Here is a 26,403-nt window from a genome sequence, read left to right on the forward strand (position 1 = left end):
AGGCTGGGAGAAAAGATTGGCAAACCACACATGAGATAAAAGACTCATATTTAGAATATACAAAGAACTCTCAAAATTCAGTAATAAAAAAGCAAACAATTCAATTAGAAAGTGGGCAAAATACACGAAGAGACTGATTTCACCGAGGAGGATCTAAGATGGTAAACGAGCCCGTGAGAAGTGCAACATCCTCCACCGGTTAGGATGGTGCCACGCGCCTGTCAAAATGGCCAAAACACAAAACACAGCACCATATGCCGGCGAGGACGCGGAGAAACAGGATTTCTTATCCAGGGGGGGAGGGAGTATGAAATGCGAAAGCCACTCTGAAATGCTAGCTCGGCAGTTTCTTTAAAAAACTAAACAGACGCCGATGATGGGAATTAATAACTGCACTCCTGGGTGTTTATCCCAGAGAAGTGAAACTTGTGTGCACTGGAAACCTGTGATCGTTCACAGCAGCTTCATCTGTAATGTGCCAAAAATTGGGAAAAACTAAAACATCCCTCAACAAGTGAGGGGTTAAACAAACGGTTATTACCTCCGCACAGCGCAGCCTGTGCCCCACGGCTCTGAGCCAGGGTGGGCCCCAGACAAGAAGGACCAGGGCCCGGCTGTACCAGCGGTCACGGCCCAGGCCACAGGCAGGACACTCTCTCCCTTCCCCCCAGAACTGGGCAGAGTGGGCTGAGCTGTTGCATCCTGTGCGTTCTCACCACTGTGCAGCTCCGGGTGTGCTGGAATGTCAGACATCTCCTCGCAGGCGACAGCCAGGCTCCCGACCCCAAGGGCTCTTCAGAGGCACCTGTTCTGCCCACCGACAACTCTGACCCTGAGGTGAGGTTCAGGTGCAGACGCTGGGGCTGAGGCTGGCGTGGGGAGCTTCCATCCTGTGATAGGCTGTATCCCGTGTTTTGTTTCTCCTACACTTCCTTGTATTCAAAGAGCCAGCTACCGGTGAGCACTCTTTCGGGTGGAATTGCTGCAAGAGAACCTCAGGGTGCCTGGCAGTGTTTTGGTCAATGACACCCAATTTAACAGTGCTAGCCACAGAGTGACTTGGCAAGACCTGATCCCTGCTAGTGAGTCACAGCGAGGAACAAAGCGGACGACCACAGGAACTCACAAAGTTCCGTATTTCACAACACCAGAGCATTTCAAAATATCTTCTTCATTCATTCTAAACTTGGCTCTGCCCGAGTCAGAAGCTGACTGCTGATAAGTGGAGACTTCCCCAAGGTCGGGCATTCCAGCTTCTGCCACCGGCCAGCACAGGCCCAAGTCCCAGCCAACTGCTGTCAACAAGGAAGGCTGGGCCCGGCCGGGCTGCATGGACGACCTGGCCACCCACACAACGATCCCACCAGAGCCCGCACCTGGGCCACCACACCTGAGCCCCCAGAACACCCGGGACTGACCCTACCAGCTTCTCTCCAAGACACATTCTGCCACCAAACTGAAGCCACCACTGATGAGCTGTCCTCGAAATGAAACACCCATGCACTATATCACGTTTCCATCTACACTTGCTTTGAATGTCATCTGCACTAGACGAAGCCACAAAACTCACCTGACCAGAAAGGCTACCCCTCCGTGCCTGTGTAAAATCTGATTATCACTGCTGTGGTTTTTGTTCTGCACCAAGGAAAAAGACGCACGACAGAATTACGACAAGATTCTCCGGAGTCCCCTCCGCACGCACACAAACTCCTGCAAGCACACGTAAAACACGGTTCTCTCGGAGAAACGGAACTCGGGGTGGAAAGAGGATGGGGTTTTGTGCTGTTCCTGGACAAGACCCCAGAAACTGATTACCTGGGGAGGGAAACCAGGATGAGAGAGAAAGAAAATCGTCTCACGGCGGGCCTTCTGAGTTTCAAACTGTGGGAATGTGTCACCTATTCAGAAAATATTTAAGGCAAATTTCATAAATGTGCCTTGTGAAAACGAAACAAAAAAAGGACCCTGACTTTTATAAAAGAATGTAAGAAGAATTGTAAGAAGAATTGTCTTCAAACCTAAGCCTTTCCTCCCAAAGCTAAAATAAGGCCGGCGAGAACAGATGATGTTCGCTCTCCTTGCACTGTGTCGTGAAGGTGACAGTTCTGGGAGTCACAAAGCACGTTTTCAGGGCCCAAAAATAGACGACTTAAAAAAACACCTTGAAGATGAGTAAGAAATCAAAATAAAGGATATGGCTTTGAAAATCCTTTTGTTTGGGTCCCTGACCTGGCACGGGCCTTTCTAGAATGAGCAGTGCCGCAGCTGTGCAGTCTTCTCGTTCCTTCTCCGCCTTAGCTTTTCCGAGACACCAAGCTCGGTGAAGGGGGGAACGCCAAGCCCGGGGCCCGGCTTGGGCTGCCACACAACAATGCTGAAATAATTATATGAAAGAAATATTTTTCACTACTTTAAAATTACAGAGCGGGCTGTAAACAGAGTTACGAACTTTGTTGACTATTTCAGAACATTAAGTAACTGGCAAATTAATAGGGCAGGAAGAGAATAAGTCACAGATTTACTTGGATAAATTACCTGAACCAAAGTTAAGTGACTGTGCGTTCTAGATGGGAAGTTTGTCACCCTAAAGGGCCAGGGAGTGGCACAGCCCGCGGAAGCCCTGGTCATTGTAGTTGTAAAGTGAAATCTGCAGTTGGAGTTCTGCAGAAGTCACAGAACTATGACCACAATTTAAAAATAAATGTCATCTCTTGTCAACTGGAAATAAACAGAACAGAGAGAGGTGACGCCTCCCCCAGTGGCACTCCATCCCCATCAACCCCGCCGTGTGTCAATAAATCTCACTCCGGCTGTTTGAGCAGTGTTTAATCATAAATGGATTTGAACACACTCCGGAGTATAAACAGAACCAAGTATCACCTGTCTGAGAGAGCGACAGACTGGCGAGGAGAGAGGGTAGAAACCTTCCAGTTGTAAAGTGAGAAGCTGGATCGCTGGTACATTTAAATCTAATACAGGCATGACCACTTTCAAGATGACAATAATAAATCCAGAATTCTGACAGCAGTGGTTTGATTTGAACTCTTAGGACTCTTTTCCAAGGAAGCACGTAAAGTAGAACAGGTGGATTCCACTCCTCTCAGAAATGTTTATTCCTTGAGGGTAAACGACCAAACTGACACCAACAGTCTCCTTCGCCTGCATCAGTGACGGCAGGTGCATGGTGCTGGGGACCCGACAGGAGCAGCCGATCCTCAGTTTGGTTATCCCAGACCGCGGGCAATCAATACCAATTTACGCCCTCTTCCTGTTTCCACGTCAAGTAACCGTATTTATGGAGACAGGGACCGAATGCCGGAGTAAATCGCTTCACGTCAATTACCGCACGAGAGGCAGGAGTCGCTCTACAGGGCGCGGGAGTGGATGCGTCTGAATTCCACCTCTGCTCTCCTCCCCCCTTATGGATAAAGGCAAGTGAACCGTCATGATGAGAGGGTGGATAAAAAACAAGGAACTGATTAAAAAAATAAGCACAGATAATCCACCTCTGAATACCAAAGAATTTGAACTCCCTGCTCCCATCTCCCCCGTTGGCCTCTTGGCCTCTCCACAACACTCCTCCTGGAGTCCCCGCCCACGCCCCACTCCAGGCCCAGCCCGTCTCCCGTCTCCCGACCACTGTCTGGCCGTGATCTTTCTTCCCTGATCGCTCGGCAGGTCCCGGTCTGCGCGTCAGCTGTCAGCTCTCTGGAGATCCTGCGAGCACCGTCTTGCTGGGCCCAGCCCAATGTGTGACCCAGGGCTGTTGTTCTGGTCACATGTGGTGACACCACCCACCCCTTAAAGTCGGGTGACAGGGATAAGAGAGTGTGATGCCCTCAGCCAGGTCACACCGTAAGGACTGGTGAGCGTAGGAGGCTTTGTCGTTACTATTCTCCTGAAGGTCTCACTGTGACCCTCAAACTTGGTTCTGACCTTACCTGCGCCTGCCCTGGGAGCCTCTGACGGTTCTCCAGTGGCCACGGAATGTGGCCCAATGGGAGAAACTCACGATGTGGAATCGCTGTAATTCCAAGTGGTGGAGATTAAGTGGCTCATCTGAGTTCAGTTTCTATTAAAAGCAGCCGTGGCCCGTTCAGACTATCCCAGAACAGGTGCCCCTCGCCCTGCGGGGCGGCCTTGCCCCTGCCCTCGATGCCGCCTGCCCTCCAAAGCGAGGAGACATCGGCTGCAGCACGAACCGCAGGAAGCCGTAAACCTGGCTGCACCAGTTTCTCTGAGATCCACAGCGATTTTTAAATTGTGAGTATAAAATAGTCCTCTACGTAAATTTTTAACTCTCAATTCCTAATTCAGGACAATACCAGGGGTGACTCAATGTCAGGAATTATTAGTACGTTGTGGAATTTCACTGCGCACATGTTTAAGCCAATGGCATGATACACAATTTGACATTTTTTTATCATGTGAATTAAACTTCATTGTGGCAAAACTAATTCACGGTCTACCACAGTTAAATTCTTCTGACACCTCTCCTGTGTTAGCAGACCACACACGCCTGCCATGAAACCAAGCCCCACGCACGGGGGTTTGTGGATCAGGCACATGCCGGCCAGCACAGCAGTGGTTGGTGGTCAGGGGTGGTTCAGCCGCAGCCAGCGGGAGACGGCCCAGTCCACTGTGCTGGTCCAGCCGTCGGCGCACCAGCAAACATCTATCAGCACTTGTCAAGTGCCTGGCCCAACACAGGCCCTAGGAACAGAAATAAAAGTTCCTCAATAGAAACTCTTGATTGAAGCCAAGGAGGTCAATGAACTCAGCAACATGATCATCGACCAGGAGACAGAGTTGGGGCCTCACTGTGACCTGGTAAAACAAGGGTGGGGGGAGATAAAGCTTGACCAGGTCTGGAAGGCAGAGCGGGGCTTCCCAGGTGACAGGGGTGGGGACGACGCTCTAGCTCTAGGCAACACACAGTGTGGACAAGGTGGGGGGGGAGGGTCCAGCTCCCCAGCATGCGTAGGGACAGGCATGCGATGGCTCTCAGGAGCCAGGATGTCCCAGTAGCCTCTTTTCCAGAAGCAGCCTTTGATTGCCACCCCCTACCCACCCAGGTGCACCAAGGAGGAGAAGCCAGGAGGAACAGGGGTCGCCCCCAGGCTGGGAGACCAGAGGAGGGTGGGACACAGCCTCCCACAGCCACAGACACGCTAGGGAGAGCACGCCTTCCCAGGTCACATGGAAGCCCAAGTTTATCACATTCAGGGCAAATTGCTCTAATTTCATGGCATCAGTTTGCTACTCTTGGTCATCTTTGTTCTCGTTCTGACATATAAAATTCCACACTAAATCTAGAAAATGACTTTGGATAATTTAAGGTTAAGTTAGAGTTCAACCTGTTCAATCTTTCCCAAGGGAATAGTCTTTCCCCAGGGAATGGCCTTTTCCCAAGACCACTCTGATTAGCCTTCTAGTTAATTCCCCAAACCAGCAGCCACTGATAAGAGGAGCCTGACCATCGAAGAGTTTCCAGTTTCCTAAGGGCAGCTGGGACCATAGCTGGCAGCCAGATCATGTTTACAAAGCAACACGGGCTCATCTGTAGAGACCTCAGCCACCCCGGATAAAACCAAAGCAAAGCGGAGTAGCACAGCAGTTAGCACCAAATAGAATTTTGCCCTTCACAAAACGCATTCCAAACACTCCGGGGAAGCGGAACAGGTCCCCTCCCCTCAGAAAGGGAACCCGATGGCCCTTCCAATTCACTCCCCCACCAGCTACAACCGGGGTTCCTCTGCCGGGGCAACCTCTCCCTCCATATTTACTCCGATTTCAGAAAATATTTGAAACACTGCATATTGAAACACGGCAGGCTACGGTTCCACACACATCAATCAGAAGAATGGGACATTCTAACCACAAGGCCATCCCCTGGCAAGGCGGCTTTTCCAGGCAAACGGTGAGAAGAAAGTGCACCAGGCCATTGCATGGACTTTTAAATCCACCCTCTGCTACTGCTGCTACCTGAGTCGCTAAATATATCTTAACACTATGAAGGCGAAATTATCCATTTGGGGAAACTGGGTCATAAAACAGATTAATAACACTGAATACCCGCCCGGGGAGAGGCCTGGTTCTAGCAGTTGCAGGATACACTGAACTGGTTTAATTGTTATGTAAATTGCACCCTCAGTCCCATTGATTTATCCCTCACGGCCTGTTCATCATAACAGTTTTCTCTGAAATAAAAACTGAACAGACACCTGCCTTGCCGGCCCCGCCCTCCCGGTGCGCCACCCCCAAATGTCCTAAATTCCTCTCCTTTGGTGTTGTGCAGGTCCTCGTCCTCAGCACCAGGGCTTTATGACAAACAGGGATGAGTGACGCTACAGGAAACGGGAGGGGACGCTGCTACTTTTCTGCAACTGGAGAGGGGGCCCTGCCCAGCATCCTGTCCCCCTCCAGAGACCCCAGGTGTCCACACGTGTCTCTTCTCCACTATAGACAAGGGCAGAAAGCCCTTAGGTTTTAGTTTTTATTTTTAAGAAGAAAGTGCCATGGAATTCAATTAGAGTGCAGAATAGCTGTTATTTTCTCAAGATTTTTTTTCACAAGTACTTACGGAAGGTGGTGGAGGTGGAACCTGAGCCCAGGGCACAGCCCCCATCGGGAAGGAACTCCCAGGGGGCCGAGAGGAAGACAGGGCCACAGGTGTGCTGGCCGGGCATCCAGGCCCACTAAGGAAGGTCAACCCTGACCTCGGGGGTCAAAGATGACTTAGCTGATATTCGAAGTAAAGGAATTAATTCCTCATTCAAGTAACTCTTCAAACGCTTCACCCCTGTGCTAAGTCTGTAACTAGGATACACATTGATGTCTCTGACTTTTCTCTACTCTCAAAACAACCCAGAAAGAACCAAAAAATCACATTTGGCTCGTTGGTGACTGTCAGCATTATCTGATCCAGTTTTTCCCCCATGGAAGGTGGGGAGGTTCCCTCGTGATAAGAGGGAATCACAGAAACCAAGCCCTGCTGCCACGACATCCGGCAGCCCTGCCCGACCCAACCTTGCTCCGGGCCCCGCCCCGTGGCCTGTATTCCTGGAACCTTGCTGTGACCACGTTCTTTTTCAGTTTAGCAGTAGGGAGTGTCACAGATATAAACTAATTTAGGGAGGCCGAGCACTTTAATCTACATATTTAAACAGAGCACTCCTATATAGAGTAGTTTTTTTTTTTAAGTATTTAAGTTCCTTACCAGTTGGGATTCTGATCACCAGCAGTTGTGAATGTTCGAATATGTAGTTTCAACAAAGTTCCTGTTATAGATTTTTAAAAAAGCAACAATGCGCTCTCGGTGGTCTACATCTGTAATTCCTGCACTTTGGGAGGATCACTTGAGCCAGGTTTGAGACCAGACTGGGCAAAAAGCAAGACCCCATCTCTACAGAAAATTTAAAAATTAGGCAGGTGTCGTGGGGCGCACCTGTAGTCCCAGCTTTTCGGGAGGCTGAGACAGGAGAATCGCTTGAGTTTGAGGCTGCTGTGAGCTATGATAGCACCACTGCACTCCAGCCTGGGTGACAAAGCAAGACCCTGTCTCTAAAAAACTATACAAATAAATAATAAAACATAAAAATAAAAATAAAAAGACACAAGAAAAATGCACTGAAATGGTATTTCTGGTCATCTTTGTTGAGAGTTATGTGGCTTTTCCCCTTTTCACATTTCTGTATTTCCCCATTTTTCTATAAGCATGAATTACATATAGAATAGAAAAAGGTTTGAGATAATAAAGTTTATACAGATATATAACATAAAAGCTAAAGTGCACTTTTTTGGCTTTCTTTTAAAATTGGCTTCTACAAAAGGAATTTTGTCAAAGGAATTGTGACTTTAAAAAAATGAGAGAATGAAGGCTGATTAGAAAAACCTTTAAAAAGTTTAAGACAACTTTTTTTTTTTTTTTTTTTTGAGACAGAGTCTCACTCTGTTGCCCAGGCTAGAGTGAGTGCCGTGGCGTCAGCCTAGCTCACAGCAACCTCAAACTCCTGGGCTCAAGCAATCCTCCTGTCTCAGCCTCCCGAGTAGCTGGGACTACAGGCATGCACCACCATGCCCGGCTAATTTTTTCTATATATATTTTTAGCTGTCCATATAATTTCTTTCTATTTTTAGTAGAGGTGGGGTCTCGCTCTTGCTGAGGCTGGTCTCGAACTCCTGAGCTCAAACGATCCGCCCACCTCGGCCTCCCAGAGTGCTAGGATTACAGGCGTGAGCCACCTCGCCCGGCCAAGACAACTTTTTGTTAACTCAACAATATTAATTATCTGGAGTCCTCTGGAAAAAAGTCATTTCAGATAGATGAGTTCTCCAAAGAGATAATCTGTTCCTTTAAAAAATTACTAAATTTAACATTTTTTACCCATTTTTTACAGTTATATTGATTAAAATACATCACATCTCCCTAGTTTCTTAGATGACAGCAAACAAAATGAAATTGCCACTCTTAAGGTTGAAAAGATGAAAGCTACAAGGAGTTACAATAAAAAAGTTGATAAAAGTATTGATGAAAAAAAGGACAAATACAAACATGGGCACTGACTTGCCGAATGTTAGAATTACAGTGTGACTCTGAAAAGGCTGAGAGTTTATAAGGTGAGAAGCTCGTGGAACAGAATTAGGTTTAATATATTCGGACTCTCTTCCACCATGACAGACAAAAACCAACAGACCGGACAGTATAGAGAGACCACAGGACCACATGGGCACAGGATCCCACAGCAGCCCCTCCCTGGGTTTTCACGTCCAGGCTGCAGTGACCGTTCACAGGCGACGCGCCAGGCCCCGGCCCCCAGGACCAGCACACCGCAGGGGGAGGCCTGAGCTCACCTCTTCCCAGGTGCCGCTGCTACTGGCTCTAGTCACGTGTTCAAATCGATCCTTACAAACAGTGATGGAAACGTTTCCATACACGGTCCCGACCTTCAAGGAACTTTGAGATTAATGCGGCAGGAAGGTGGTGGAGGACACACAAATGTATCACATAAAAATACACAATCGTAAATGACACTAACTGCCCAGACTGGTCCTAAGGAGTGATGAGGGTAACCGCACAGAGGGCGGGGTTGGGGGGTGTTGCCTAGGCAGGCGACAGCCAGCACAGAGGGCAGAATCCCGGGGGAAGTGGCAGAGACAGGCACTCAGGGTTGGGGGATGACTACAGATTTAGGGAGCCAGTGGAGAGTTTATGCAAACGCTGGGAACACCACGGACGCACAGGCTCAGACTGGCTGCAGGGTGCATGGGAATGGACTCGGTACAACAAGGAATCGGATCCACAGAGACAGGAAGGAGGGGCTGGGTGCTGCAGTGGGGGGCAGGGGGGCTGACGAGTTAAGTGTTTGATGGGGACAGAGTTCCAGCTTGGGAAGAGGAACAGTTCTGGAGGTGGATGGTGGAGAGGTCTGCACAACAATGTGCTTCAAGCCTCTCTAACTGTTCACTTAAAAAGGGTCAATTTTATGTGTATCTTACCACAGTGAAAGAAATGAGTCAGGAGGCTCCTCCCACAGTGGACCTGGGAGAGGAACGGCTTAGGCCCGGGGGTGGTGGGCGGAGAGGAGAGGGCTCCTGAGAAAGTTCTGGGAGTGGCTGAGTCCCAGAGCCCCCACCACCGTCACTGCCCCTGGTCTCTCTGGGCAGTCTCTACGCCCCACCCCAGGCCACGCAGCAGCATCAGACAGGGGGTGACCTTGCTTAAACCCCCCCAGGGTACCCACTGCAACCCTTACAGGCACTTCAAAAACAAACCAAACCAATCTCTTTCAGAAAAATTAAATTTGCTGGACTGATACAATCTCCTAAGTCATAATCGGTAAATGCTGGGGAAACCCTTCCACGAAAGCCCACGTACAAGACAGATGAAGAACTGTCCTGCGCCCGGGCAGCCCCTCAGCCTCCCCCTGCTCCCCCCAGGGCACTTCCAAGAAGCCAGAGGGATCCTGGGAGCAACACTTGAGGGTCCTGACTTGTGGAAAGGACAGGCTGCCTGGATGTGGAGGGAAATGCCCCCCCAGGAGAGCAGCTACCACAGGCCAGGCTTGGGGAGCAGCTGGCAGGGTCCAGTGTCCACCTGCCTGCCAGGCCTGGGGAGCTCCCACCCTCAGATCCCACGGGGGGCAGCCCCCACTCCCCACTCTGTGCGGATGCACCAGGGACCCCCACCCCCCATACTCTGTGCGGATGCGCCAGGGCCCCCCCTACTCCCCACCCTGTGCAGATTCGCCAGGGCCCCCCCTCCCCCCACTCTCTGTAAAAATGCACCAGGGCCCCCCCAACTCCCCACTCTGTGAGGATGCGCCAGGGCAGCCCCCACACATCAGTGCCCCCCCTTTCTGTGAAACCCTGACTCGCCCAGGCTCCAGCCTTCAACCCCCTCAGCCCTCTCGTAGGCTCCTGTCCCAGGGACCGCGTCTGTCTCTGTCGGTCTCTCCAGGGCCAAGGACAGGACGCTCTCTCAGCCAGAGACAAATCCTTTGGGTTTTGTTTGGAACTGCCAGCCAGACCCCAGTCTCCAGGCACGGCTGGACCCTGGGTGCATGCTGGCCCCTCCGCTGGCCTCAGGAGCAGCACTCTGCGCAAGGGTCCTGCGCTCACTGCTGTGGGTCCTCCTAGGACACTGACAGCCCGTGCTGTATGGACCTCAGCGTATCAGCCTCTGAAACGGATGACACTTACGAACAAAGCACTTGGCCGTCCTCTGAGCAAGATGCTTCAGCGCCGCTGTTAGCAAAAGCATCGAGGGTAAGACGCTGATCTGAAGCCTGCAACCACTAGTTGTGTGAGTACTTTATTCCCAGGTTATTTTATTAAGCAAGCAACAGCCAATTTTCCCCATGTAAGAACACAGACACGAGTTTTTTCCTACCGTATTTGGGTTTTCTGTATTTACAGTGAGGGAGGCAGTATTCAGCCCTCATTGGTGTAATGTTATGTGACTACCACGGGCTTCTTTTCTCCCTTCCCCATATTAAATCCCGGCCAGGGTGATCTCTAGAGCTCTCAGCAGGCTGATTCCAGTCACAATGTTCTGGAAGATGAGGCTAGAAATGCACCCAGTGCTGCAGGGACTCCAGCGTCTGAGTGGCATTTCTGAGCTGCAGGGAGCTCCGGGCCTGCTGCCGCCTGGGCTTTTACCGGGGAATGTGGTTTCAACATTCAAGCTTTTAGTTTTGCCATATATGGTAAAAACAATTCTTAATGATGTTCTGTCCCCAACTCTAAAATGAATAAAATCCACCCAAGTCTCCTGGGTACCCTCAATTTTATGTAACTTTCCTTCCCTCTTGTGTGGCAAGGTCAGGCCATGCCAGAGGAGTCCATGAAGGGTGAGGATGCCGGGACCCCGCCCTGTGCTAGAGAGCAGCCCTGCAGGGCCACTGACCTTGCTGAGTCTCCTACCCCCCGACTGTGCCCTCAGAACCAGCCTGTCACCAAGCCCTACCTGCTTAACATCCTAAATGCCCAGTCCCTGTGCCTGGGCATGGCCTCACATCTGTCCCCTCCATGTGTGGGGACCCTGACCCGCCCATCTCCAGCTCCCTCTGGTCCCCGCTTCCTTCCCCTGGCCCCAGAGCCACCACGCCTGAGGCTCCACTGCTGGAGGTCTCTCCTGGACTCCCCTCCCCTGAGCTTCTGCGTGTAACTCAGACCTCAGCTGAAACATCACTGCCTCAGAAGGGCCCTCCCAGAACATCCTAAAAGAGAGCGGCACGCCTGTCTTAGCCCAGCTCCAGCGAGAGATGCAGGTGCATCTTTGGGAGGGGTGAGCTGTCCGTGCAGCCCTGGGGGCAGGGACGAGGGACGGGGGAGGCACCACTGGACCTGACACCGAGGGGAGCACGGTGGGAGTCGGCGTGGCCACTGGAGGAATGGGAAGGAAGCCCCTCTAGTAAGCGGTAAGAGGGGAGGAGAAAGGTGGAGAGTGAGGCTGCAAAGCCACATCCAGGGCCCCGTCTGGCATCATCACCTGCAAAGTGATGTTTTCCGAGAAGTAGAAAGCACAAATACGATCATGGACAAGACTGTGTGACCCCAGTTACGTAGATTTGAAAAGCCACACAGAGCTAAACAATGAATTATTCTCAGACACCCATGTGAGTGTGCGCAGCAGGGGAAAGGACTAGAGCGGAACACCCCCTCCCCAGGGGGCTGCTGTGGAGAAGGCAGAGACAGGGCGGGACAGGAGAACACGGGAGACTTCGGCGCCACCTGCAAGGCTATGTTTCTCTTATTTTAAATAGGGTTTGAAAAAATTATAATAAAATGTGAACAAGTGCCAATCCTTGGAGGGTACTCGAGTTCTTGTTATAAATTCTACTTTGTACTTTGCTGTGTCTTTTAAATGCCTTAAAATACATATAAATCATTTCATCAATTCTGTGTTTCCATCTCCAATTCATAACCCTCCTTCTCGAACCACCCCCCCATCCCAGTTTGCGGTCAGGACACGTCAAGGCTGGAGCTGGCTACACTTTGGCCCGGGATCAAAGCACCCGCCTTATACCTCTCGGCATCCCCCTCAGTTTCCGCCAGTCCTGCACCCTCCAAAGGTTATTCAAACGAACTCAAGGTGAAACCTGAGTTTGTCTTTTCAGAGGCCCTGTACTTTGAGCTCCCAATCTCTAGACAGGCAGCTCACAGAAAGACATTGGAAAACAAACCCTATGATTTTTCTCTCATCATACAAACTTCAGAGCCCAGAGGGACCCTGGAGATATCCAGCCTGTTCTCCAGCCAGTGCACAACGCTACCTAGGACACCCTCGCCAGGTGACCAGCTGCTGGCACAGGCTGGGGACAGAGCACTCACCAGACCCGAGGGCCAGTCTACCCCACCGTCATCAGCTCAAAGCATGGCAACATTTCCCTTTACACTGAACAGATCTGACTTCGGACATCCAGACACGTCACGGAATGAACGCCGTCCCTCTCACTCACGACAACAGGTGCATAAATGCAGGGGCGTTTATTCGCTAGGCACTGTCTCTGTGCTAGGCACTGAGGTAAGTACTTCTAACACATCTCCTGTCATTCTCATCATCATCTAAGAAGGAGGAAGCGTACCCATTTTATGGATGAAGAAACAGGAGCTCAGTGATTAAGTCCCAAGGGCACCCAGCTAAAGTGACCAGGCTAGGTCTTCAAAAAGTTAAGACAATGTAACCTCTGATTACTTCCTCACACCAGGTTAGTTTTGCACTCAGATCTCTCCTATTTGTTCACTTGCTTTGCCAACAATCATTTACGAAGTGCCAATGATGTGCTAAGCACTTGGGCATGCAATGGGATTACAGCAGTAAACAAGAACAACTTGGTGCTGCTCCCACACTCAGGGTTACCAGATAAATACAAGTACAAACAATGACAACAACAATCACAGGATCAGATGGGGTGCTGATGGGGTGTCAGGGCTACCAGTACACCGCCAATGGGATCCAACCTCAGCCGGGGACGGGGTGGGGGGGGAGCCTCCTTAAGGAAGTGGCTTTTAGGCAGTGAAAGCTGTATTTACTCTCAAATTCTCCATAAACATTCCTTTTCAAGCTAGAAACAAGAAAGGAGCTCATCATCATGGAATTTACTCATGTTATTTGGAGGTGCTAGCCAATTCAACAAAACAAAACAAAACAAAACAACGAGATGTAAAATGTGGAAGAAAGAGATGAAATGATCATTATTTGCAGATGAGGACCACGACCTAGGAAATGCAAGCACGTGAACTGAAAAACTGTTGCTGGAAACAGTAACTGTGACTAGATACAAAAGTAGTATTTTATACTGGCCTTGAATCTCAAAAATAACTTATTAATTACAAAAGAAAAAAGGTAACTATTTATTTAGTAGAAAAGTCACACAACACCTAAACCAAGTGACCAAAACTAACCCTGAGGGTGAGGACCCCAGGTCCCTGCAGGAGCCTGAGAAGGACACACGACCCCCTCCTGACACTTCAGCAAGAGATGCTTAACCTCATTCTAACCAGGATTTTGTCAAATCAGACAAATCTAAATTGAGAGAGAACCCATAAAATAACTGGCCTGTTTTCTTTAATGATGTCAGGGTCAATGAAGACCAAAAAAGCCTCAGGAACTGTTCCAGACGAAAAAGTGGCAAAAGACAAGACAAGTGAACACAAAGCTCGATCCTGGGCAGGACCCCCTGGGGGCAAAATGCCACGAAGGCTGTTGATGGGGACGACCGACAACGGTGGCACAACGGTGGCGTACGACTGCGTACTGGAGAACAGCACGGGATCAGCTAAAGGTCCCGAATTTAATAAGAGGCTGTGGTTATGTGAAACATCCTCTTCTTCGGAAATACATCTTGCAGTATTAAGAAAAGGTGCATGCACCATATAGCTCACTCTCAAATAACAGAGAGAGAAAACGTTGAAGCAAACACGGCAAAGTCTAAAAGTGAACGAATCTGGGCAGAGGACACACAGCAGCTAGTATACTAGTCTTACAACCTTTTTGGAAGCTTGAAATTTTTTTAAATATAAAATTAAAAAAAAAATTAGTGTTATAAAACTTATGCCAAAGAAAATACACACACTCCCCCTCCCTTTCCTACATGTAAACACTAACCGTTTGAAAATATTAAGAAACAAGATCCCACTCATATTCCCAAAACAAATACATAAGATACCTCGGATTAAACATGACAAGAAACACAGGGGCTCTATGTGAAGAAATCCCAGTAACACAAAGGTTTGGATGAATCTCAATAAATGCTCGGACACAGAAGACGACAGAGACTGGGACCCAGGGCAGGGGCGCACACGCTGCTCCCGCCAAGGACCAGACGGAAATACCCTGCAGGCTCTGTGGACCACGTGTCTCCGTGTGTCTCTGCAGCAGCCACAGACAGCATGTGAACAAAGGTGCATGGTGTGCTCCAATAAAACTTTATTTACAAACACCCGGCAGGTTTTGGCCCACAGGCTGCAGCTGGCTACCTTCATCTGAAATGCGGCAGAGACTGGCTGGGTGTTCAGCAAACAACTGCCGTCTCCCTCTTGGGCCCGCTGCCCTCCCTTGGAGTGGCCAGGGACAGAGTGGTGTGAGTGAAAGTGAAATCCGCTGCTTCTGGCTTGGCCTGGCCTGGCCTCCCCTGGTCCCCAGCAACCCTCCCTCTCTCCCTCCAGAGGCAGATGCCTCTGCAGCCTGTGTAGCTGCACCCAGCCTGCTGCAGTCCCCCGACAGTGCCTGCCTGAGTCCCTGAATCACCCCTTGTAAGAGGTGTTTTCTGCCCACCAATCACAAACACCTATCTTGGACTTTCCATGAGAAAGATCTGGGAACGTACCTATTAGAAGAACCCACAGGTTACGGAAGATTATGTCTGCAAGTATTCCCTGGCACTGGGCAGGGTGCTGGGAACATAATGCCTCACAAAAGAACCAGCCCGTGCCCTCGTGGTGCTACCCAACGCTCACACCAATGTATAATGACCCACCAGGGCAGGTCCCATGAGCTCAAAGCACAGGCACAATGAGGGCTGATTAAACCAGGGCCACCTGGTACAACTGTGTGATGTGTAGACAGTAGACACACGCCACATACACACGTTTATAAAGGAATGTTAAAGTCTGCAAGGCGATGAGCAAAATATAAGGAGCTGGACTCACGTGTAAACCATCAACAGCCAACGTGCAGAGTCAATCCAGGCCAGAGAGGGCCACCAAGAGTTTTTTTCCCTCCTAAACAAGCACACTTGTTTCTCCTTTTTATTACTGCAGGGATCACCTCTCATACGATTTACTTTTTTCCTCTGGCTTCAAGAAGTAGGGTAATAAAGGGGAAACAGAAGCCTTCCACTCTAACTTACCATCGGTGGTCAGGGGTTATCAGCCTGGTCAGCAGCAAAACATTTCACATAGAGCCTTTAACAAGGGTCTGGCTGGCAGGTTCCGCAGACAACTTTGCTGGGTCTGCCCGAATCGCGCGGCCCAGACTGGACCTCCCTGACCTTTTTCACCTGGGAGCACACTGCAGAAAGTCACACCTGTGCCTCCGACATAAATGGGGTAAACTGAGATAGTGGCCACACCTGTTAGCCCCAGGAAGCTGCAGATCTGTAACCTCTTTAAGGAAACCAATAAGCAGAGACACATGTGGTCATTTTATTTTAACTTAAAAACTAAAAGTGAATTAAACATCCAGTCCTTCAGCTACGTTAGCCACATTTCAGATGCTCCAGAGCCACACACGACCAGTGGCTGCCACGGAAGACAGTGCAGATAGAGAATATTTTTTATCACTGCAGAAAGTTCTAGACTCTCCTTGGCATCCCTGGTTAGCCAATCCAAGGTAGGCAGGCCCAGAAAGTCTCTTTACACCACAATTGACAAAGAAAAACATAATTGTCAAAGAAGCTGAATATTTACTAGAATCTTCTTGCACATTAGGAGCCAGACTGGGGCTACAAACGCAGCTCAGTTAATAAGGAATCCAACCAACGGGAGCTGCGTATTCTTAAGGGAAAGATGTTTCCGTCAGGCTGTGATGAGTCACTGTTCCCAGCCACAGGGATATACCGGCCAGGCAGCCCGACGCTCCGTCCCAGGGGCAGAAGTGGGGAGTCCAGACTTGACTCTCCACTTTCCTCCCTCCACAGCCTCGTACCTAGGACTGGCTTTGTTTCTGCATCAGCTTTCGTTTTAACATTCTTTCAAAGCCAGCTCCGAAGAGTTACTAAGTTCCCAAGTCATTTTTTCACTGACCACATTCCAGCCACAGCTTCTTGGTAACATGTAAGAGGTTCCTCCGTTTCATCAGCAAACTGTACCCAAGTCACATGACAGGAGGGTGTATTTCTGGGACGGTTTTCTATAGACAACTAATCCCCCCACAGTCTGAGCATTCGTCTGAGCCCGGGTCACCCCAATGCCCGTGTTTCCAGTGTCAGTTGGCCTCTGACTGCGGCTCTGACTCGACTGACCCCCGTGGGTCAGCCACCAAGTGAGACCCGCACGGGCCACCTGACAGAGAAAACTGCCACAAAATCCCAACTTACGCTAAGAAATTAGTTTTTGAATCCTATATGCTGCCAACAACTACAACAAAAACCGCAAGCCCCAGAATGTGTCTGTGCGAGAGAAGGCGATGGGGACCCCCTCACCACTACCCCTGTCCACTGGAAAAACAGTAAGGACGCTTTGTCGCTGTGATACAAACCACAGAAAAGCAAAGCTTTTTCAGAACAGACAGAGAGACCAGTTCTGTCCTCTGTGGAATACTGAGAAGAGGGGAAGAGACAAATCTCCTCCAGGGCTTCCTACCAGACTGGGGAGGGAGAAAAGCAGTTTTTACGTTTATCAAGAGTGGCACAGTTTTTCCAACGCGTGCTTATAAAAGCCCGTGCACGCAACGAACGTTCCTATAAAAACACCTTCTGTCGCTGACATTGCTGAGGACTCACCCAGGACACCGTCGCCCTGTGCTGCCTCCCGGTGACTCTGCTGTCCTCTGGGGGCCCACACCTGTGGCTGAAGGAGCGGGATGGGGGCGGGGGTCAGGGGGGTGGCCACTGGAGGCAGCTTCGGGGACCGAGAAGATGGACAGTGGCCTAGAAAGAATCAAGAAGTGACGCACCTAAGAAATACTAAATTTAGCTAAATTATGCCTCAATATGCTAATAAGGCCAATGACTAAATCACATAACTTTTTATAACTATAAAAATATGCTTTTGCTGTGAACCTACATTTGCTCTAAAAGAGGTTCATTTAAAAAATATGCTGTGTCACTCAACTTTTAAAATAGATTGAAAAATTAAGTGACATCAAAAAGCTTGTTCCCATAAAAGATTTCTATTTTTAAAAAACATGATTTATTGGGCTCAAGGGGATCAAGTTTAACTACCAACTGAACCCGAGGATAAAACAGGCTTTGTTTTGGATAATAAGATGTATCGACACTAGACGATCTGCCTAACTCCATCAAAATTTTCCCAATGGCCAATGTTGCAAAATCATGCATGCGGGTAAAAGATTCATTCAAAATGCGAGACAGAGCAATGGATTTTAATGTAACAGAACACAAAACATCCATCCACTTAGTTTCATATTTCACACTGCAGTTACCCTTTAAGAAACTACCACTTGTCCGGTTTTGGTGAGGCATCAGAGAACATCCACAAAGAACATCCTTTTATAAAAAGGCTACGAAAAATTGCTCCCTTTTCCAACCGCGTATCTGTGGGAGGCTGGATTTTCTTCGCATACTTCAGCCTAAACAACATAACACAACAGACTGTATGTAGCAGCTATGAGACTCCAGCTGTCTTCCACTAAGCCAGACCCTACAGAGTTTTACAAAACAAAAAAACTCCTATTTAAATTTTTTTGTGGTTGTTTTGGGAAATATATTAATAAGTTTTTTTTAACAATAGTTATTTTTGAAATAAACTTATTCTTGCTATTTCTAAGTAGATGAATTAATATGTACATTTTAATTTCTAATATGGTCAATGTCAACAGATATATCCCATATAAACCAAAGCCCTTTGGGGTCCCCGGCAATGTGTAAGGGTATAAAAGGGTCTTGAGCCCCCCAAATCTGAGAACTGCTGTTATAGGCAAAGAACGTCCAGAGGCAATTCTGCCCCAAAGATAATTGTGTCCTTTGACACTTAGGGTGGCAGGCTAAGGGACAGAGCCCCACACTCCAGGGTACTAGGGAGCCATCGAGGTTTCTGGGCAGGGCAGCTGTGCAGCATAGGGAAGAATGAGAGCCCGCTGAAATTAAATGGAAATTAATGGAAGCCGTTTCACACCTTTTTCAGCAAGGTTAAACAAGTCACAGATGACTGGGAGCACACAAGATTCTTCGTAATCAAATCATGTATAAAACACTCATCCGCACTCTGTATGTCTATGGATCAGTGGTGACTACCTACTACTGGCAATTATGCTTAGGAGGGAAAAGCCACACATCTGCACGCAGTTCATGATTTAAAGATGGCACAGTTGTGTCTGAGTGAAGCAAAACACCCCTGGGCTCATCCCGCGGTGTCCAAGGAAAACGCGTACGGTCAGCAGTTCAGAAACGGGCAAGCGAGGCGGGTTCGGGACCTGCTTCCCCAGACTCCGAGAGACCCACACATCACGTCGTCTTGGCTTCCCTTTACAAATTCACCGACTGTGTTCACACACATTCCGTTTGTCATTCTTTTTAATTATCCAGCAACATTTTACCAAGAAACTAGAAACTCATGAAAAGTAATAGTGGCAATGAAAATTAACTACAAGATCTCCTAACAAGTCACAATACAAGGGCCTATTTCCAGGAAATCAAAGTAAAAGCATTTTATATAATCCTCTCATTTTAATATGAAATGCTTTAAATGTAGGGTAATTATGGAAATGAGGCATTGCTGCAATTTGAGTTGTCATTAATTTAGCGAGTTTATCCTCTGACATTCACAAGATGCAAAAACAGCAAATAGCAAATTACTGTATCTCCAAATCAAATGCTTTAGTCTCATTTCAGCACACAATTTTAAACATGGCTGTGTCTGTTTCAAAAGTATTAAATATGAACAGCATTGAGACTCTACACGATAACACTTTTTGCACTTATCAACCCTATTCCTCCATCAATATGACGAAGGCTTTCATATAGCTATTGTAAATTCAATTCATAGTACTACATGATAAATAACAGCTTTCTCATAGATTGATTTTTAAAATTCTATATGCATTTTCTTGTATGGGTGATAAGCCCCAAAACTTTGCAAACTAGATACTAGAAAGTGGCTCATATTTTTAACACAGACTCAATGTACTAGCTCCCAATCTGCTACACTCCCACAAACCCTTTTAAAGTAACTTTTTAACAAGATGACGGTCTCACTTGGAACAAATACATGTGATACACAGTAACTGCCAACTAGCAAGAAACCAGAATAAAGGCTTTATTTAGAGAAGATGCTGCAATTTTGTATTTTGACCATACTATCAAGCCACAACAGAACTGAAACTAAACCTTCACCTCCTTCCACCTGGCAGCTACCCCCGCCAACCCCAGCCTTACCCCACAGCGGGTATCATTCTCCCCACATCTCGCTGATCCAACTGCCCAAATGGTCACCCAGAAGATCCTGCACCTGGATCTGCCCTCTCCAGTCCCCGGGCCACCCCGTCCAGGTCTCAGAGTCAGGCCTCAGGACTGTCTTGGTTCTTGTCACCAACAGGTCAACCCCTCCCTGACGACAGCTCTTCCTCCCGCTTGCCTGCAGGCTGGTCTCTCTCTGTGAAGAGAACCAGCACAAGCTGAGCATTCACACCTTCCAGCTTCGGCCACCAGAAAGAGACAGATCTGACACCCTCTCCTGTCCCAAGTGCAAAACCCAGCTCAGCACATGTGCCCACTCCTGCACCAACCAACCATGACCCCGGCACCGGGTCACTTAAGGACCCAGCAGCTCTCTTGGGCCTGGGCAAGGGGAGTGACAGAGGTGAGGCCCCCAGGAGGGAAGGAACGCTGTGACTGTCCCCCAGATGCTGGGTAATGGGGCATTCCAACACGTACTTGCTGTCTTCACTAAATATGGCCCATTTCCCAATTAATTTCAAAATAATGTCAACCTGGTAACTTGTATGATAATAAATATATATTATCAATAAATATCAATTTATTAATAATAAATTTGATATTCTTCAAGTGATCTGTTGGAGACAGCAATGAGAAACTACGTTCTGTATGTTTCCAGAGGGCCTAAAACATTTCTGTAGTAACATGCTTTGGTGGTTACAACTGATGACTTTTACTCATGGCACACATGCAGAAGCTGTGATCCGTAACATCTGTCATTCACAACGTGTCTCCCAGCGGGCGGAGCACGTCAGCACAGCCAAGTGCCTGGCACTGCAGCCAAAATGAACTACAAAGTACAGGCGATAAACACATTAGGGGACCCAGGCAATGACCATCAAAAGCTGCTACTGTTACAAAAAGAGAGACACCCAGGCATCTTTGCTTCCTGACAGATGCATGCTGAACACCACCTATGAGGCAGTTTTGGCAAAAAAAAAAAAAAAAATAAATAAATAAATAAATAAATCAAACCTGAGTCTGTTACAATTCCTGGGTCTAACAACCAATTTACAGGAATGACAGGGCAGAGCAGGTATCTAACGGACGCCGCTGGAATCCAGTCTGTAAAAGCAGGTCCAGGAAACTACACAGGACAAATGACCCCTGAGAAAAAAGAGGGCGAGATGGAGCCTGGAGATAAAAAGAGATGAAGAGACACATCGACCAGTCCCCATGTCTGGACCTAACTCGATCCTGACGCAAATAAACACACTGTAAGAAAAGAAATCGCGAAGACAGGAAGGGAAACTGAGCACTGATTAAGTATTTGGTGAAGTTATCATTCATCACTTAGGTGTGATAATGACATCGTGGTTAAGTTTCTTTCTTTCTTTTTTTATTTTGAGACAGACGCTCACTCTGTTGCCCAGGCTAGAGTGCCGTGGCATCAGCCTAGCTCACTGCAACCTCAAACTCCTGGCCTCAGCTGATCCTCCTGCCTCACTCAGCCTCCCGAGTAGCTGGGACTACAGGCGTGCGCCACCACTCCTGGCTAGTTTTTTCTATTTTTAGTAGAAACCAGTTCTCGCTCTTGCTTAGGGCTCAGGCTGGTCTTAAACTCCTGAGTTGAAGAGATCCTCCTGCCTTGGCCTCCCAGAGTGCTTAGGATTACGGGCGTGAGCCACTGTGCCCACCATGTTTTTAAAAAAGAATTCTCATCTTTTAGAGATATATTGAAATATTTACAGACAGACTGAGATGACACCTGGGATTTGCTTGCAAATAACTAGGGGGAAGAAGGGAGGATTGGGGGATGAAGGTAAAACAAGCCTGGCCTTGAGTTGACAACTGCGGACACCGGACACCAGGTGACAGGTATGTGGAAGTTCATTACTCTGTTTATGTCTAAAATTTTCCATAATAAAAAGTATTAAAACAAAAAAGTAACCAGGCTCATTGTAGAAAATTTAGAAAACACAAATAAAGCATAAGGGAAATAAAAGGCATCCATATAAACCTTACCACTGAAAGCTACCACAAACAGAAGTCGTGTTTTCATTGTCATTATTCAAGTAATCCACGTTTACTATAAAGGTATCGAGGGACAAAAGGCTGCAGAAAAAGAGGGAAGAGCAAATGAGGGGTACGTATGGGTCTTTTCTTTAGGTTCACATGTAAAACACATGTTTTGAATTTTGAATTGGATAGTTTACATGCACACACACATACCCCTCACACCCACCTGTAAACCAAAGGCGGCTGTCCGAATTTCCCCACACCGTGCTGACTGTCCATTTTAGGAAACCAGTCAGAATCAATGACATTGTTTTACTCCTATGGAAGCTGCAAATTCATTGAGTCATTAGTCTGTTCATCCAACAGACATAAGCCAGCTGTTGTGTACCTACTGCCAGGCAGTTCCTGCGCTCCGTCTCTGGTTAAAGATAACAAATTCTCGGCCCCAGATGCAGTGAGCTCATGGCTAGACGAAAGGGTGCAGATGTGGCCCGCACAGTCCCGCCAAGCCAAGACAAGGCAAACGTGGATCAGAACCACGCTCTCCCCTCGGCCTGACGACTCCGAGCAATTCCCCACCCCTGCGGGAGAGACTGCCGCACAGCAAGATTGGCCCTACGCTGGGCCACAAGTCATTTTGTTCCTACTGATAATTAAAAATATTGAAGATTTGGAGAGATATACTTCTAGGAACAAATGGGGATAAATTCTGGTGGTAAATTCTGAGTGGGAGCTGTACAGGGCAGTGCGTGGTGCGTGCAAATGTCAGCAATGTGGCTGTCACCTGTCCCAAGGGGTGGTGAAGAAGGCTTTGGGAAACAGTGCGGGAGCCAACGCAGTGCAAAATCTCCACTGAAGCCAGGCATATTCGGGTCGACAGAACTCCAACACGAGAACTTGAACTTTACGGTGGAGAAATTCAAAACTTCACATATTAATGGCAACACTGGGTACCGAAGCCTGACAGAAAATAGACACAATAATTACTGACATTCTTTTAATGACATTCGATAACGAATCTCCCATTTCTGGGTGACAAGAATTTATGCAGCTAATTTCCTTGCTCTTAATTCATTAAAATTTCTTGATTACTTTCAATGTGATAGGCCTCAGAACCTTGACCTAACTCTAAAAAAGCTCACAACAGCCCATTCTCTATATGTGACTACTTAGGTTTAAGTTTTCTACAATAAAACACAATGTGAAACCACTCGAACTGCTGAACATTTTTGACAGGCGTCAACAGCTTTCAGAAGCAAACAGCATCTCTCTGGGAGTGTAGACATGGGCACCCCACTTGATGTCTTTCCTTCTGCACATTTGTTCTGTTCTTGTAAATTTTACATCACTGCCTACATGGGTCTTGCTCAGAAGCACAGGTAGAGTCAAATAAAGGCAGACGGGCACCGTGGAGCATCTACAGCGGGCAAACGTTCAGCCTGCCAGCTCCCACAATGGTCCATAATGCACACACTAAGAATGTGGGCTCCTTGTAGTATAAATGTGCAGGGCACCATGTATACCAATAACATCTCATATATAATACACTTGGAACTGGCCTATTCCGTAGACGATCCGAGAACTCCATGGGTTGAAATTTTTTTCCCCTTGAGTTAGAGAGTGTGAAAGCCTCCTTCAAGATTCACTAAGCTGAGCCCTAGTCAGGAGTGTACCTGTTCAACAGCTGGGACAGAAAACCCCGAAAACAAAATTGTTTAATCGAAGCACTTATAGAACCTGAATCATATAGAAGTGCACTGGCAGAACAAGCCTCTAAGTGGGGAAGGTTGGGGGGTGGGGTGGGGCTGTCTACCTGTCATTTTCTCACTAGAGACACTGGCCAGGAAATGCACTTGATGACCCAGAATGGAGAGTGTGGGTTATGGAAAAGACAGAACAGAGAAGTAACTGAGGCACAGGGTAACTCTGTCATTTGCAGAGTTCTGATTTCACTGAAATAAATGCACACCTTTCACGCTGGAAAATGAAAGTTTCCCTTTCCTCTCACTGGCTAAGTGGCAGTGATTCATTGTTGATGTTGCATTTAAAAATTATTCCATAAATTTATAACCATACATGCCAAGACCCTAGAAAGGGAAGAAGTTTACAGAAATGAACTTTGAGCTCTGGGAATTACCCCAGCAAAAAATTCCCTGGATGCAAGGCACTTATAAAAGAGAGTAATTAGACAGTCCAAGACAGCTCTTGAACATGAACCACAGTGAAGAAATATAAACACTAGCGAGGCGTTAGAAGCAATTACTAAATAGAAAAAGAAAGTGCCTACTGAGGAAATGAGTAATTAACTAGGCTTTCTCCTGATCAACAGATCTTGAGATCCCGGATCTCTGGGGGCAGAGCTGGGGTGGGGAAAGGAGTGTGGAACCGGAAAGGAGGGGACACTGGAGCGGGGTGGCCATCCAGCCCCCTCCGGCCTAGGGAGTCTGTGCTCTGAAGCGCCCGGTCCAGCTCCGGGTCCCACTGCCCCATGTGAGCAGCTCACAAAGGTGCCCCACGTTCCCTGCGGTGTTTGCGAGGTACACTGAAACACGGCGCTTCCCGTCCGGGCCCCTCCCCGCGAGCCTCTGACCCTTCAGACCGGCCCTACTGCCGGGGGTTCCGACCCCAAGCCTCGGGCCTTCTGCGGGTGCCGATGCCCCCGGGAACTCCACATTTCCCGAGCGACACCCTCCCGCCGCCAGATGCCGCCCAGAGGCCAGACCCGACGGCACAGGGCCCCGGGACAGGCCGGCGGGGATGGGGACCAGGGTGGCTCTGAGGCCCAGCCCAGTGAGAGTGGCCGGGGCGGAGGGTAACTCCAGGGGCCCAGATCAGGCCGAGTTGGGGGTGACACCAGGAGTCCAGGCCAGGCTGGGTTGGGGCTGATCCCCACGCCCAGGACAGGCGGGGTTTGGGGTGACCACTGGGGTCCATCCCGGCGGGGATAGGGACCAGGTGACTCTGCTGCCCAGGCCGGCCGGGGTTCAGGGGTGACTCCGGGGGTCTAGAGCGGGCTGGGTTGAGGGTGATCCTGAGGGCTCAGGAGGTAGGGACTGGGGTCGAGGGTGGCCCCGAGGCCCAGCCAGGCGGGGTCGGGCGGACACTGGGTCCAGGCCGGCAGGGGTCGCGGTCGCTGTGGCCCGGGGGCAGGCCAGCAGGGGTCCCGGCGGCCCCGGGGGGCAGGCCGGCATGGGTCGCGGTCGCCGTGGCTCCCGGGCAGGCCGGGTGGGATGGGGGGGGACGCCGAGGTCCAGGCCGGCAGGGGTCGCGGTCGTGGTGGCCAGGGAGCAGGCCGGGCGGGCGGGCGCAGGCGGTACTCACTGCTTGGGCAGCTGCAGGGCGGGCGCGCCGCGCCGCTGGAAGGCCCCGTCCACGAAGACACCGTTCTTGCCGAGGCAGCGCAGGTAGAAGTGAGGCTCCTGGAAGCTGAGCTGCAGGTGGCGCCGCGAGATGAAGCTCGACAGGCCCATGCTCAAGTCCACCGAGCCCTGCGACGAGTTGCGGCCGATGGTGACGCTGGGCTGCCGCATCAGGAACTCGAACTCACGGCCCTCCAGGCGCGCCAGCGCGGGCGCCGGGCTCTGCCGCACCGAGGCGGCCGCCGCGGCCACCAGGGCCGGCGCCGCGCCCGCGCCGGAGCCAGCGATCGCGCCGGGCGGTAGCGGCGGCGGCGGCGGCGGCGGCGGCCCGGGCGGGGGCTGCGCGGGCGGCCCGGGCGGGGGCGCGGGGGCCGGCGCGGGCGCGGCGGCGGGGAAGGCGGCGGCGGCGGCCGCGGCGCACAGCACGGGGCTGCAGGGCGCCGAGCGCAGCGCCAGCAGGGCGCGGGCGCCGCTGTCCTCGCCGACTTCGGCCATGTTCGCGCAGCTCCGGGAGGCCTCAGGCGGCGGCGGCGGCGCAGGGGGCGGGGAGGCCGGGACGCGGGGTGGGCGCGGAAACCCGGGCCGGATCGCGCCGGCGCGGAGCGGAGCCTGCCCGGCCCCCTCGCGCCCCGCCCGCTGCGCGCGAGCCGGGGCTGGAGCGAAGCTCGCGCTGGGGGCTGGGGGGCCTGGGGGCTGCAGGGCCCGAGGGCTGCGGGACCCGGGCGCCCCTGTGGCTGGCACCTCGCCCGCAGCTGCAGACTGCCCTCCCCTCCGTCCTGGCGAGGGGTCAGGGGCACCCCAGAAACGTCTAACAAGAGAGTTTTGGTCCTGGGACACTGGAGAGAGGGACAAATGACCTCATCAGTCTCTGGGGCTCGAGGCGCTCCATCCACCAACCCAGAAGCACCCAAATTAAGGGTTTTTCACACTAACTGAAGACCAAGTTTGCCCAGGGGTGCTCGCGA

At 49.9% G+C, this 26,403-nt stretch overlaps 1 protein-coding gene across 1 annotated transcript in view; it reads right to left on the bottom strand.

Annotated features, from left to right (window-relative positions):
- Positions 1 to 25,933, bottom strand: part of FOXK1 (forkhead box K1) — a 59,309-nt gene extending 33,376 nt beyond the window's left edge. Inside the window, exon 1 of the mRNA XM_069485826.1 lies at positions 25,401 to 25,933. Coding sequence (XP_069341927.1) covers positions 25,401 to 25,933 — 533 coding nt within the window. The remainder of the gene's footprint in view (positions 1 to 25,400) is intronic.
- Positions 25,934 to 26,403: the final 470 nt, after the last annotated feature.

The sequence above is a fragment of the Eulemur rufifrons genome, chromosome 14, assembly GCF_041146395.1.
Source record: "Eulemur rufifrons isolate Redbay chromosome 14, OSU_ERuf_1, whole genome shotgun sequence".
NCBI lineage: Eukaryota > Metazoa > Chordata > Mammalia > Primates > Lemuridae > Eulemur > Eulemur rufifrons.